The sequence below is a fragment of the Benincasa hispida genome, unplaced genomic scaffold, assembly GCF_027475165.1.
Source record: "Benincasa hispida cultivar pf3 unplaced genomic scaffold, pf3_genome.v1.1 HicScf1848, whole genome shotgun sequence".
Classification (NCBI taxonomy): domain Eukaryota; kingdom Viridiplantae; phylum Streptophyta; class Magnoliopsida; order Cucurbitales; family Cucurbitaceae; genus Benincasa; species Benincasa hispida.
The window spans coordinates 2,565,417-2,579,157 of NW_028326240.1; the positions used below are offsets into that span (position 1 = coordinate 2,565,417).

The 13,741-nt window shown below is 32.0% G+C and overlaps 1 protein-coding gene and 1 long non-coding RNA gene across 3 annotated transcripts; one reads left to right on the forward strand and one right to left on the reverse strand.

Annotated features, from left to right (window-relative positions):
• The first annotated feature begins 9,764 nt into the window (after nt 1–9,764).
• On the forward strand, nt 9,765–12,133 carry LOC150030564 (NAD(P)H-quinone oxidoreductase subunit M, chloroplastic-like). Its single transcript, XM_090309549.1, has 2 exons — nt 9,765–10,324; nt 11,861–12,133. The coding sequence occupies exons 1-2, from the start codon at nt 9,896–9,898 to the stop codon at nt 12,044–12,046; spliced, it is 615 nt and encodes a 204-aa protein (XP_090165675.1). The 5' UTR covers nt 9,765–9,895; the 3' UTR covers nt 12,047–12,133.
• Nucleotides 11,907–13,388, reverse strand: LOC150030565 (uncharacterized). 2 transcript variants are annotated; one of them, XR_016526732.1, is made up of 4 exons: nt 13,298–13,388; nt 12,523–12,958; nt 12,314–12,387; nt 11,907–12,186 (listed from the first exon to the last, which is right to left on the reverse strand). It is a non-coding gene; the product is annotated as an uncharacterized LOC150030565 (long non-coding RNA). The 2 variants fall into 2 exon arrangements; XR_016526731.1 differs by lacking the exon at nt 12,314–12,387.
• Between the last annotated feature and the right edge of the window lie 353 nt (nt 13,389–13,741).

A 13,741-nucleotide genomic window follows, 5' to 3' on the forward strand; every position in this document is an offset into this window, starting at 1 on the left:
ATAACGCAGCCAAATTCAATGCATAGACGCTTGCCCGGCCGTTCGATGCATAGGTGAGGCCCTTCGATTGCGTGGGCAAGACGTTTGAATGCAGCACCGGATGAGGCGTTGCTGCACGCACAGGCTGCTCTCACTCTCTCCACTCTCGCTGGTGTCGCTCTCTCCAATTTCGCTGGTGTCACTCTCTCCCACTTTCTCACTCATAATCTCGCTCTCTCTACTCTCGCTCTCTCCAACTTTCTCGCTCAAAATCTCGTTCTCTCCAATCTCGCGCTCTCCCTCTTTCTTGCTGGTCTTGCTCTCTCCAATCTCGCTCTCTCCCATTTTCTCTTGAAAATTTCATTCTCTCCAATCTCGCTAACCTTGTTGTTAGCTACTGTGAACAACAATGTTCTCCATGCAACTTCTGCACGTTGTTTTCAAATTTTTCCCAAAATAATTTTCCATATTTTTCTCAGTTCCTCAATCGTTTCTTCAACCATAACGCATTTCACATAAATTCCATACTTAGCCGATTTTTCTCAAATTTCCCAAACTCAATTTTCATATCATTCCACACTAGTTGTTTCATCAACTACTTATTATACAAATTTCATTACAATTTTACCAATTAAAGCTCAACTTAAATTATTCAAGGAAAATCTACTTAACACTTAGAAATTTCCTTTCCTTTAACATAGGATTTAACTTTCACTTAGTTAATTCCTTTTATCACTTGCTTAAGTAAGGAAAATAGAAATCTGGGTTTCACAACTCATGTGGAGACAAAGGAGTTTGTATAAGACCGGACCACAAATGTTTAGTCTCATTATATAACGTCGCTCATAATAGAGACTTTCATTTCACCAGGATGATCATAGGTAACATGACCTGAATCCTGAGTGAGTAGTGAACTCCTGTTTATGAAGGCGGTCCTTTGATTTGTGGGTGAGAGTGGCTTGATCCCCGACTCAACAAGCTTACCATTTTGGGGATTCTTCTAATTGGGGAGTTGAAAACATGGCTATAAAAGAACGAATTCACTCCTTCCCCAATGTCGAGTAAATAAATTTCTCCCTTAAGACTGATTCCAAGGCTTGAACAATGTGCCGTCACATGCTTTCCTAGCCCAAAAGGGGTTTTGGTCATATTTGGACTATGATTTATTGTTCATTAGAGAGATCAGTGGTACTTAAGGAGTTAAATATAAATCTAGGGGCAAAATGGTAATTTTGGTCCAGCTGTACTTACAAGCAATTTGTGAAGGGTCATCGTACTATTGACTAGTTATATCCAAAGGACACTGATAAATATCTTTAGTGCAAATAATGCATGTGACAGTCTTTAGTGGAGTGTCCAACGGTTAACGGATGGTGTATATTTTAATTAAAAGAGTTTAATTAATTATTTACGTACCATTGAAGCTTCAAACTATAGGTCCATGTCGTCCCCACTATAGCTCACAAGGAATAAATGAGAAACAATTTTTGGATTAATTTGAATTATTCAAATTAAATTAGGGAATTAATTATATGTAATATAATTAATTTGATCTAATTATATATGATATAATTACTATAATGTATTTTGATACATTATAATACAAATTTTATTTGAGAGGAAATAAATATTTCAAATATTAATTATATAAATTTGATTCACATAATTAAATTTAATATAAATTGGATTTATATTGTATTTGATTTAATATAGAAACTATAGATTCTGTGTTATATTTCATTTAATATGTGGTTTAATATATATTATATGATAAGGTAGTTATCATATAAATATATATATTAAATCGATTTATGAAAATAAATAAATAAATTTTATTTTATTTTTTAAAAATCATCTTGGGAGGGAGTTTTAACTCCCCCCTATTTTTTTTCTCTAAAAACATGGTAGTGGGGAAAAAAAGGAGTAGTTGCTCTTCCTTTTCCTAGTGTGGTTTTCACAAAACATAGATAAACAGAAAAGTTGTGTGAGAAAATTGGAATCATCTCTTCCTCTCGACCAAACTTCTAGATTGTCATCGAGAAAACATTCGTGGTGGTGTCCTCATTGACAATGAGAGGGTTCGAGATTGTTCGTGACAAGATCTAGAGAAAGAATCTTGTGAAGAAGAGTTCTTCAATGGTAAGGTTTCATAAACCCCTTTTCCTTTTCTGTAATCTCTGCTTTAAAGGATGTTGCAACTTTCTTTTAAATGCATATATGTTTTTGTTATAAAATTCATGTTCTGTAAATTTTATGTATTTTTTCTGATCCCATGCTTCCGCTCAAAGACCTTCAATGGTTCCTTCATATAGTTCCTCGTTCTCCGAAGATACTTGAGGATGTTTTTAACAGAAGTCCAATGGTTATGTCCAAGATTGGACTGAAACCTACTGACAATTCTAACTGCAAAGCATATGTCGGGACGTGTATATAACTGCAAAGCATGTTGGGACGTTTACACAAAATTTGGTCCGATCCCTTTTTGGAATTTTGCATGTTATATCTTGACAACATCTTGTCAATATAAGATGCTTGAGATAATACTAGCGTTTTGTTCTTGCGATTCCGAACAATTTGGATTCCAAGAACATATTGTGCATCTCCCAAATCTTTCATTTGATATTGCGATGCTAGCAATCCCTTTACCTTAACAAAGAATCCTATCTCATTCCCACTGAGCAGGATATCATCAATAAAGAATCAAGAAAGCTATAGTCTTGTTGATAATCTTCTTGCAAACACAAGGTTCATCAACATTCTGTTCAAATCCATAAGAGTTGATCGCAGTGTCAAACCTTATATTCCAGGATTCAAACGCCTATTTCAATCCATAAATGGATCTATTAAGCTTGCGAACCTTTTGTTCTTGACCCTATTCTATAAACCCTTCTGGTTGAGACATGTAAATACTTTTGTCAATATGACCATTCAAAAAGGCGGTCTTAACATCCATTTGCCAGATTTCATAATCATAAGAGGCAACAATGGATAAAAGTATTCTAATCAATTTAATCATGGCAACAGAATAGAAGGTTTCTTCATAGTCTTCCCCCTCTTTTTGGGTAATACATTTTGCCACGAGTCTAGATTTATAGGTTTGCACCATACCAATTTGGTCTCGTTTTCTCTTTTAGATCTACTTGTAACCAATAGGTTTGACCTTATCTGGTTGATTTACAAGTTCCCACATAGAATTGAAGTACATTGACTCCATTTTTAGGTCCATGGCTTTAATCCCTCGATCTCTATCTACATCTCCCATTGCCTGTTTAAAGGATAGTGGATCCTCTAAGCCATTATTAGGTATGATGACATGAGTTTCTGCTAAACCTATATAGCGATTAGGCTGTTGAATAACCCTCCCACTACGTCGAGGCATTCTCATCTCATGAAAAGGTTGTGATGGAGCAACAACTCTTGTTGAAGAACCAGCTTGATCAACAACTCTTGTCGATTTATTTGTAGTTTCTTTGGTCATCTCATCTAATACTAGTTTACTGCGAGGTTGATGATTTCTTATATGATTCTCTTCTAATAATATAGCATTTATCGATACAAGTGTCTTATTTTCTTGAGGATCATAAAATAACCACCTTTTGTTTCTTTGGGGCATCCTACTAGTATGCATATTTTTAACGTCGTTCCAATTTTTAAGGTTTTGCACCAACACATGTACAGAGCATCCCCAAATTCTGAAGTGACGTAAATTGACTTTATGTCCTCTCCATAACTCATACGGTGATTCTGAAACACTTTTTGAGGGAACCATGTTCAGTATATGTAAAACAACTTGTACTACATAACACCACAAAGACTGAGGTAATACGCATAACTGATCAATGAACGAACCATGTCTAACAGGGTTTGATTTCTCCTTTTTGCTATACCATTCTGCTATGATGTACCATGTGTTGTGAGTTGGGATTGAATTCCATTTTCTACTAAATAGTTATGAAATTGTAAATCCATATACTCACCACCTCGATCTGATCAAAGCGCTTTTATCTTTTTACCTAATAGGTACTCAATCTCAATCTTATATTTTTTGAACTTTTCAAGAGTTTCAGACTTTTGATGCATTAGGTAAACATAGCCATATCTGGAATAATTATGAACATAATTGATATAATATTCATATCCTCCCTGAGCTTTGACATTCATCGGACCACGATGATCCACTACAAGAAATCTGGGGTTTGATATCGGTTGGGAAAACTAAAATGGATGTACAATGTCAGTTTCTTTAAAAAAAAAACGGATCTTTAATGTCGGTTTAAAACCGACATTGTAGGTCAATTTTTTTTTGTTTCCCTCTGCCATTTTCATTTCCCACCTTCCCCAATTATCAATAATAAAATAAAAAAAATATATATATATATTGAGTAAAAGAAAAAAAAATGACCCTTGAATTTCCCCAATCTTCTTCTTCTTCTCCGTCCAAGCCGTCTTCCTCAACTGCACATTCCCTGGCCAAAACCCCTTCTCCGATCGCCTCACCATCCATCGCCTAGCGTCGCCAGTGAGCCTCCTCTCTCTCTCTCTTTCCCCCCTGTCGAACTCTCTCTCTAACCCACAAAAAAGTAGATCCACCGCCTGAAGAAATTCTGATCTTTCTTTCTCTCTCTATCACTCTCATCAATCTGCAAGCCATACGCCAGATCTAGCCGTTGTGCAGCTCATGTTCATAGATTGAGTTTGTCCATGCCTGAAGTTCATGTTCATTAACCAATCTTGTTCTGACGGAAAAATCAGAGAGTAAATTTTTCCGGAGGAAGAAAGGAGAGAGATCGAAATGGCGTCCTTTTTTCAGTCCTTCATTGACCCAAAGAAGAAGATTGGGGATTCATTCCCAGATCGACCCAACGCCTCCATAATTATGGTAATTGAAACCCTAATCGTTTCTTTTTCTATGGCGTTGATTTTGATTTTTGTTCCATGGAGATTGATTTTGGGTTGTGTTACTATGTTAGGTCTTCGATTCGATTTGTATGATCCATATTAAGATATTGATGTGAAGGAGGCTTTGAATCAACTCCTCAGGGAGGTTGTTGATGCGGGCAATCAGCATTTGAAGCGGGCCATGGACCTTTCCATGAAGCATCAGTACCTTCCTACCATTACTTGATTCATACATATAACCATTTCAGAATCAATCACACGCCCTAAGTTATGTCGTTCTGATCAACTGGATAAATGTTAGCATCGTTGAACAAGTCATTTTGTAAAGGTTTTTCAAAACATGTAATCAACATTCCTTTCATCCAAAACATATGTTACTATGGACTTCAAAATCACTATTTATTGACATTTAATTCATTAAAAAGTAACTTCAATTGTGATTAGAACAACTCGTGATTGGGAGGGGGGAGGGGGGGAAGGGGAATAGTTGTTGGCTACAACAAAACTTAACTCCATAGCAAGAAGAACCATGTTATTTTCCTATTAGTGTATTGCTCCATCACCATGTGTTGCCTCTGGAACCATTACTAATGGAATGTTGCATCATTGAGCAGTTAAAAGAATGGAGTGAAGACTGTATCAAATGTTGCTGGAGTGATTGCTATGGCATTTTCCCTTTTTCTAATCAGAACTAAGCTACAAACCTACAAGTGTGAAGTTCATAAATGTGCCAAGCATTTCCAAACTGCAATGGCATCCCTTTACAGTCACTTCTAACTGCAAATTAGAGCCTGATACAGTTAGTGTTGTTATCAAATCAGGGGGAAGTTGGACTTCCAAACTTCACAAAAAACTTGCTTCTTCTCTGGATCACCTTCAAGTTTCTGTTGAAGGTCCATATGGTCCTTCTTCTACTCACTTTTTGAGGTGATTTCCTACAGCCAAAGGTATAGCCTTGAATTAGTGGAGTTCACCTAATTTGATTGATGTGTTCTCTTTTGAAGGCATGAATCTCTGCTGCTAATAAGCGGAGGAAGTGGAATTACTCCCTTCATATCAATGACAAACAACTTTTTTCTTCTCTGGATCACCTTCAAGTTTCTGCTGTTATGTCGCCATCTTCTGACATAACATTTCCATGAAGCATCAGTACCTTCTTAATATATGTATGAATCCTGGATGGAGTCTTGATTTTGATATTATTTACCATCTGTTAGCCTAGATGTTTTCTGTTAGCTTATTATTTACCATTTATTTGCTATGTACTATGGTCTGTTATAAATAGTTATTGATTTTGATATTATTTACCATCTGTTAACCAAGATGTTTTCTTTTAAAGTAAATAAATGACTTGTGTAGGCCAAACTTCACCCGATGTCTTGCTAGACTGTTGGTACATAGCTTCTTTAGCATTTTCCCTTTGAACTTTAGGGTAAATGACTTCGTTTAGTAATTAAACAATCTCATTTAGTATTGATCTTTGTTGATATTTATCTTTATTAAACCGGAGAAAGCTGAATGAATAAAGCTAAAGGTAATTTTTTTCCCGCTTTGGGTATGGACTAGAACATCAAAGCCTTTTCTTAACGTTGTTGAGTCTAAATTCCCAATTTTAGTGGTTCTTTTCTTTTAGGTGTAATGTATACCATACATGCCAGTTGGTTGTACAAGTTGAAGATAAATCTGTATGTGGTTGCAGGAATCTATAAGAAACTTTGCAGATAGTATGCAAAGGCTTTAATGCGGACTTTTAATGTCGGTTGCAACCAACAGGCTTTATTCACTAATTGAAGTCCTTTAATGTCGGTTTAAAACCGACATTAAAAGCAACCGACATTAAAGGGCTTTACTAACACTATCTTTAATGTCGGTTGCCAATCAACATTAAAGCCCGAATTTCTTCTATTGATCTAAATGTATAAGTTCTAGAGGTTCTTTGGCTCTAAGACCTTTTCCTGAAAAATATCTTTTAGTACTTTTTCCCTTAAGACATGATTCATAAGAAGGTAAAAATCTGTTTTCTAACTGATTTAGATGACCATTTTTAAAAAATCTCTCAATCCTATTGAGATTTATGTGACAAAGTCTTAAGTTCCAAAGATAGACGTTAGGAGAAATTGTTCTTTTCTTATTTTGAGTTTCTGTCATTTTAAACATCTCTATATTTAAAATGGCTTTTTCCTCAGTTGGTTTTAACATATACAAGTTATTTTTAAGTTTAATTGTACACATTTGATCTCCTTTTGAACTAATGAGCACTTCATTTTCTCGGGACGTGTTATAAAAATTGGGGGCAATTTGGTCTTTCAACAATTCCCAAATTAACAGTTAAAAAAAACCTTTTTGCCATTTTTCAGATTTTTTTTTTTTTTTTTTTTTTTTTTTTTTTTTTAAATAAAACTTTAAAGTTTGCCATTCCTCAAGTCTGGCCTATTTCCAAATATCCTTCTATAGATTGATGCTATAATTTTTATCATTTCCGGGCATTTTAGGATTAATGTATGTATTAAATATGGGCTGACAAAGACAAACAGATGAAACCAATCAATCTCCACCGAAATAGTTTAATCGACTAAATATGTTTTCTTAAGTTTTTAACCTTAAATTTTAAAACTAATTTAATAAGTAGAATGAATAAGATATTTCAAATCTGAAAAAACATTTTTATATTTATAGTGTATTCTGATTTTGAATTTGACATTTTAAAAATATATAATTGTATTATAATAGATAAATACATTAACAAATATAACATTTCATATTACAAATTCAATTATTTTGTTAAATTAAAATAATTATATAATATATCATAAATTATATGATACTCCAAATAATAATCATTCTAAAATTTTAATATAAAACATGTTCATAAATAAATTAATAATAGTTTATATTCAACTTGAAGGTATGGTGAATAATTATAGTTAATTTTATGGTTCATAAATATATTATCAAACACATTTTAATAATTGTTTAAATTAGAATTCAGTTTCTAAATCTGCTATCAAACCAAATCTAAAAACATGAAATATAATTTTGTTTTAATTGAATCTAGAAAATTGCCATGTTTTACCCAAAAAAATTAATCTTTCAAAGCTAACTTTTTTTTTTTTTTAAAAAAAAGTAATTTTTGTAACCTTTTTCTTATTTTTCAGATTTTAATTGGAGCACCTCCAATAATGAAAATATATTTTGTCCCTCATTCAAGTGCCTCCAATTTTACTTTTACCTAACACAAATTTTCATACCCAAAAACTTATATACTTCACTTCTCCATTTGGTTTGTTCCGTGTTTTTGGCAAGTTTCAACTATCACCTTTGTGGTAGGTTTGTTGTTCTTTTTAAAGGAAACGTTTGGAAAAAAAAAATTCATTGAGATTCTTGTAAGGATTAAAAAATTTCCTCTACAAAATTCTTATGTGAAATTTTCCACAAGAATTGGAAAATTGGGAGAAATTTCGAAAATTAGGAAAAAGTAATTTTTTTAACTCAAAACTAAGAAGAATAAATAATTAAAAAAAAAAAAACTTAAACTACTCCCTTACACCATTTCCACAAGCTTAAGTTAAAAAAAAACAATAATAATAACAACTTAAACTTACGGGAACAATGGAATTAGAATTGGATTTGGTTAAAAAAATGAAATTAAAGGTTACAGGAACTGAAATTGGTTAATTTAAACTTAAGTAGTTTAAGTTAAATGAAATTAGTTTAAGTTAAAAAGGAAAAAAAAAAACTAAAATTGTAGCCCCGTTTGATAACCATTTAGAATGTGTTTAAGAGTGACAGTTGGAATAATGATTTTAGAAAAAGAGATTAGATATAATTGATTTTATAAAATTGATTTTTAAACAATCATATTTATGTTTGGTTCCAAATTTTTAAATGAATTGTTATGTTGGTTTTAGAAGTAAATTTATAGTTACCCAATTACTCAAAATTGTATTTTCTATTTGAAAAATTATTATTTAACTAAATAACTGTTGTAAATATCAATTTCTATTTATTTTAATGTTAATTTCTTATATGCATAATTGATAGTTTGAGTAAGGTAAATGTTTATAATAGATATTTAAAGAAATTCAAAATATATATAATTATTTGTTTTATTAACAATTTAATGACAAACTCTCTGTCACCTTTTGTTTCAGTATTTAAAATCTTAAAAAATTATTTCACAAATAACTAACCAACAATATTTTAACAAAAATAGAATCAGATAGCCATTTTAAGACTATTCCCGATCAATCAACTAACAAAAATCACCTATAACTAATTCCTCTAAATCAATTTGGAATGATTTTAAATTTTCCTAAAATCAATTTTAGCTTATGCCAAACACCATCATATTAAGGAAAATTGATTTTGGCAAGAGAAAGTGATTTTGACCCTCTCAAAATCACTTCCAAATATATCTTTAGTTTTTTTTTTCTATAAACACTACTTCCATCTTCAAATTTTTTCATTTGTTATCTACTTTTTATCATTGGTTTAAAAAACCAAACTAAAAAAAGTAACTTTTGAAAACTTGTTATTTTATTTTAGTTTGGTACTCAAGAAATATACAAATCATTATAAAGAATGAGGAGAAAATAGACTCAATTTCAAAAAATAAAAAACAAAATAGTTATTAAACGAGACCTTAACATTTTGTCTTTTTTTCCATAAAAAAAAATTAAAATTCAATAAATATCTAATATTATGAGCTATACTTGAATCAGTGAATTAGTACTTAAATCATGAAATAAACTTTTTTTTTTTCTTTTTATTAAATATTACAACGTAATTTTAAAAAAAAAAATGTAATTGCCTCAAAAGACTACAATCCCTTTTTGGAGTCTAATAAAAAGGAAAAAACAAATAGGAAACTATCCAATAAATACACCAAAAGATGAAACAAAACCAGAAAAATCTTATCCACAAACAATTGGATCTCATTTCATTTGAAAAAAAAAAACAGAAAGTATAAAACAAAGAAACCAAAACCAACCATATTTTCCAAAGATAGAAATCCTCAATGGCAACAGCTTCATCTTACATGGTGTTTCCTATGGTGGGTTGGAAAAACAGCAAACAAAACACAAAACCCAAACCCAAATTTCCCATCTCAGCTCAGATCAATGAAGCTGCAGAGCAACTAAATTTGGGAGACCAACAAAAAGAAGAACAGGCGAAGCCAAAACCGTCGCCGTTGCGGCCGGTCGAAGCACAGCAGAATGTGAAGAGCAAAAACATGGGGAGAGAGTATGGAGGGCAATGGCTTAGCAGTGTAACAAGACATGTAAGAATATATGCAGCTTATATTGATCCTGTTACTTGTGAGTTTGATCAAACTCAAATGGATAAACTTACTCTTATTTTGGATCCAAGTAATGAATTCCTTTGGAATCCTCAAACTTGCAACAAAGTCTATGCTTACTTCCAAGAGCTTGTGGATCATTATGAGGTACTTTTTTTTTTCTTTCTTTGTTTACATCATGGGTTAGTTTAGTGGTTTTTCGAAAACGGTTTGTGTTCGATTTTGAAATTGTTGTTGCATCAAATCAGTGTAGTTGTTAGTAAAATTGGGATGGCTCATACTATACTAATTGAATGTAAAGATTTAAAAAAAGGGTTACTGTACTTTTATTGATTGTTGTTTGTCTACATACAAAGGTGTGTGTGTTTCAATTGACAAAACTACAATTGAAGTGCACAACTCATTTGGCATTGGAATTTTGTAAACATTTTATATTCCAAGTAAGTAGCAATTGTAGGATGAATTTACCATAAGATCATATATGCATGATATTCTCTCTTTTATTTCTTAGGCATCATTTGTTAGTTTTTTTTTTTTAATTGAATCTATTTCCTCTCTCAGTTTCATATAATGATTTTCATCTTCTTTAAGTAAAAGTTGATTTTTAAAATTTTGGTAGAAAGTAGATAACAAAGTAAGACATTTAGAAGTGGAAGTAATTTTTATAGACTTAATTTTCAAAAATTAAAAATAAAATTGAATAATTACCAAACAGGACATTAATGAATTTTGGACTAGTCGATGAATTTGAAGGCAAATATTCAATCAATATCCAAGAAGATCAAACAAATTTTCCATTAAACTGAGAGACATAGAAACTTATTTATTTATTATTATTTTTAAATGCTAAATACAAAAGGTATCCTAATTTTTCTTTTTGTTTAAGACGTACTTCTGTTCTTTTAAAATTTGCAATATTACTCTGATTTTTCTTAAATATTTCAAAGCTATCTTTGAAGTAAAATTTTGTTAGTATACCAGGGGGAAATTGAGATCTATAACAGTACAACATTGACTTGGAATAGAAATTGGGAGTTAAATACCCGAGTCATCAGTCCACCTGCTTTAGGTCCCAATTTCCATCTAGAATCTAAGATTCTACTCCAATGATAGTTTTGAAACACTCATGAAGATCAAGTGCAAAGATTCTACTCTAATGATGGTTTTGAAACACTCATGAAGATCAAGGGCAAGTTCCTGGATATATTTTTTGATATTTAGCCTAAAAATAAATAAATAAATAAATAAAACATAAGCATTAGGGAAAATTGATGCATCATCTCCTTTGATATTTATACTAAAAATGAAATTTAAAATATTACTTTAATCCTTGTATTTTGGAACTTGTTCAATTTTAAAATGTCTACTTTTAGTCTCAATATTTTCAATAAATCATAAATTCAGTCATTCATAGGTAGCAACTAAATTTGAACCATATTGTAAGTACAAGAATCAAAATGATACTTTAACCAAAAAGGAAAACGACTCTTATAGAACGCTTCTCCATTCTTAGAACTTAGAACTGTGAAGTTTCTCTTTTCCTCTGAGAAAGCGGAGAGTTAAATGAGAAATTCCATATTGTTTTTGCTATAAAGAATTTGTAAAAAGATAGGTTATTAGAGGTAGAATACTATGCTCTTTAACAAATATTTTGATCGAGTGTGTTTCATTTGTGGAAAGCAGGGAGCTCCATTGACAGAATATACACTTCGACTAATAGGTTCAGACATAGAACACTATATAAGAAAGATGCTTTATGATGGAGAAATCAAGTACAATATGAATGCAAGAGTCCTCAACTTCAGCATGGGAAAGCCAAGAATTATGTTCAATGCCAATGATCTGCCTCAGGATCTACAATCACAATAATTACTCTTTACAAATGTAATCATATGTGAAATATTCAAATCAATGTGTTGGTCTTCCAAATAATGGAAACCATAATTCTTCACCTTATACTTATCATTCCCTTCCCTGTCTCATTTTGATGCTTCATCAATGCATAATCCCTGTAAATGTAGTTTCATACCTTCAAAACCTACTACATTAGGGAGAAAAAAAGAAAACAAAAGGACATTCCACATGCCCAAAGAACTGTCCAATTCCAAACAAAGAGTTATGCAAGATAATCATTACCTTTTAGTGATGTCTTTAAACTTTGGAATACCAAATTGAAACTTTTAGCCATTTGAGACAGAGTGAAGTTTAGTCTGAAGAGTTATTTAATGTGTATTTAGAATGTGGAGTTATTTAGTCTGGAGTTTTGAAGTTTGTGTTTAGAGAGAAGAGTTGTTTAACTTGGAGTTAATTAAGAAGACTATGTCTAGAGTGTAAAGTTGCTTAACCTGGAGTCGAGGTGATAGTTTGTCCTCCTTCAATTCACTGTTTCATAATCGAAATCTTGGTTCATTTCCTGTCACTTGTATTCAAATGAAATCTTTCAAATCATAGGGAAACACATAAAATAAAAAGGAAAGATGCAATGCTACACTTTGGCAGAAGGAATGTGTTTCTTCTACACTTCAATGACATGGGCTCATGCTAGAAAGAGGAATAATGTAATGGATAACACCTACTAATTCCTCCTACCATAATTACAAAAACATGAAACCCACGACCACCAAAATACATTCGGAATACCATTTTCTCTTGGATTCATTCGTCTGCATATAAAGTGAAACGAGTGCCAAATTGAGCTAAACTTCCAAGTTATGACTGTGGCAACACATCCAAGCATGATGGGTCCATCCAAGGCCGAAACGCATCCTCATGTGATAAATTCTGACAAATAACGAAAGAAATAATCACAAACTGTCTCAGATTGCAATGTTTCTTACAAAGTGAGTTTATACAGAATAATTCTAAGGAGGAAAAGAAAAAGTTGAAAAACCAAAGAATTTAAACCCATTATAGACTTTCAATAATGAAGTGCATTAACTGGCAAGTGAGAAAACTTCATTTACACTATTTCATGTCATCCAAACTCATCGCCATCGTAATTGCTAAAAGTGCCTATACCTCTGACCTTTTAAGAGAAGGAAGTCGTGTCTTAACCATTGAGCTATTCTTTGAAGATGTCTATTGAAATAAAAATTAGTGCAGAAATAATACAAAAACTACCTGCAACCAATAGAAGAAGCCACGCAGTAGGTTCAAAGTTCTGAGGCGATCATATTGAACTTCTTGGATTTTTGTAGCAAGCTCTGCCATAAGAAAACACAGAGAAGATACAATCAATAAACAGAACCTCACATTGGTAATAAGGAACATCACGCAAATAATTTTGAAAGTATATGCAAAGAAATTAACGGACCAGAAAAAGGCAAGAGCATAATCGGATATCTATTTGACAAACAATGATATATGCCCAAAGGTTAAATTCAACACATTTTTTGGGATAAAAAAATGATCACATCAAGCTAGAAGATAGTTCCATGGGCAAATTTCCAATACTATGGTAGTATGAAAATTTTTTCATATTTCTTTCATTCATTGCTTGTTACATCAATGCATTTAAAAATGACGTGTCCATGAAACAAAATTATAGATCATTAAATAATGTGT

What these genes read in the sequence shown, in the direction of transcription:
- LOC150030564 (XM_090309549.1), top strand. Translation starts at nt 9,896, where the DNA reads ATGGCAACAGCTTCATCTTACATGGTGTTTCCTATGGTGGGTTGGAAA. An exon ending in AGCTTGTGGATCATTATGAG is followed by an intron (nt 10,325 to 11,860) that starts GTACTTTTTTTT and finishes TGTGGAAAGCAG; the next exon opens with GGAGCTCCATTGACAGAATA.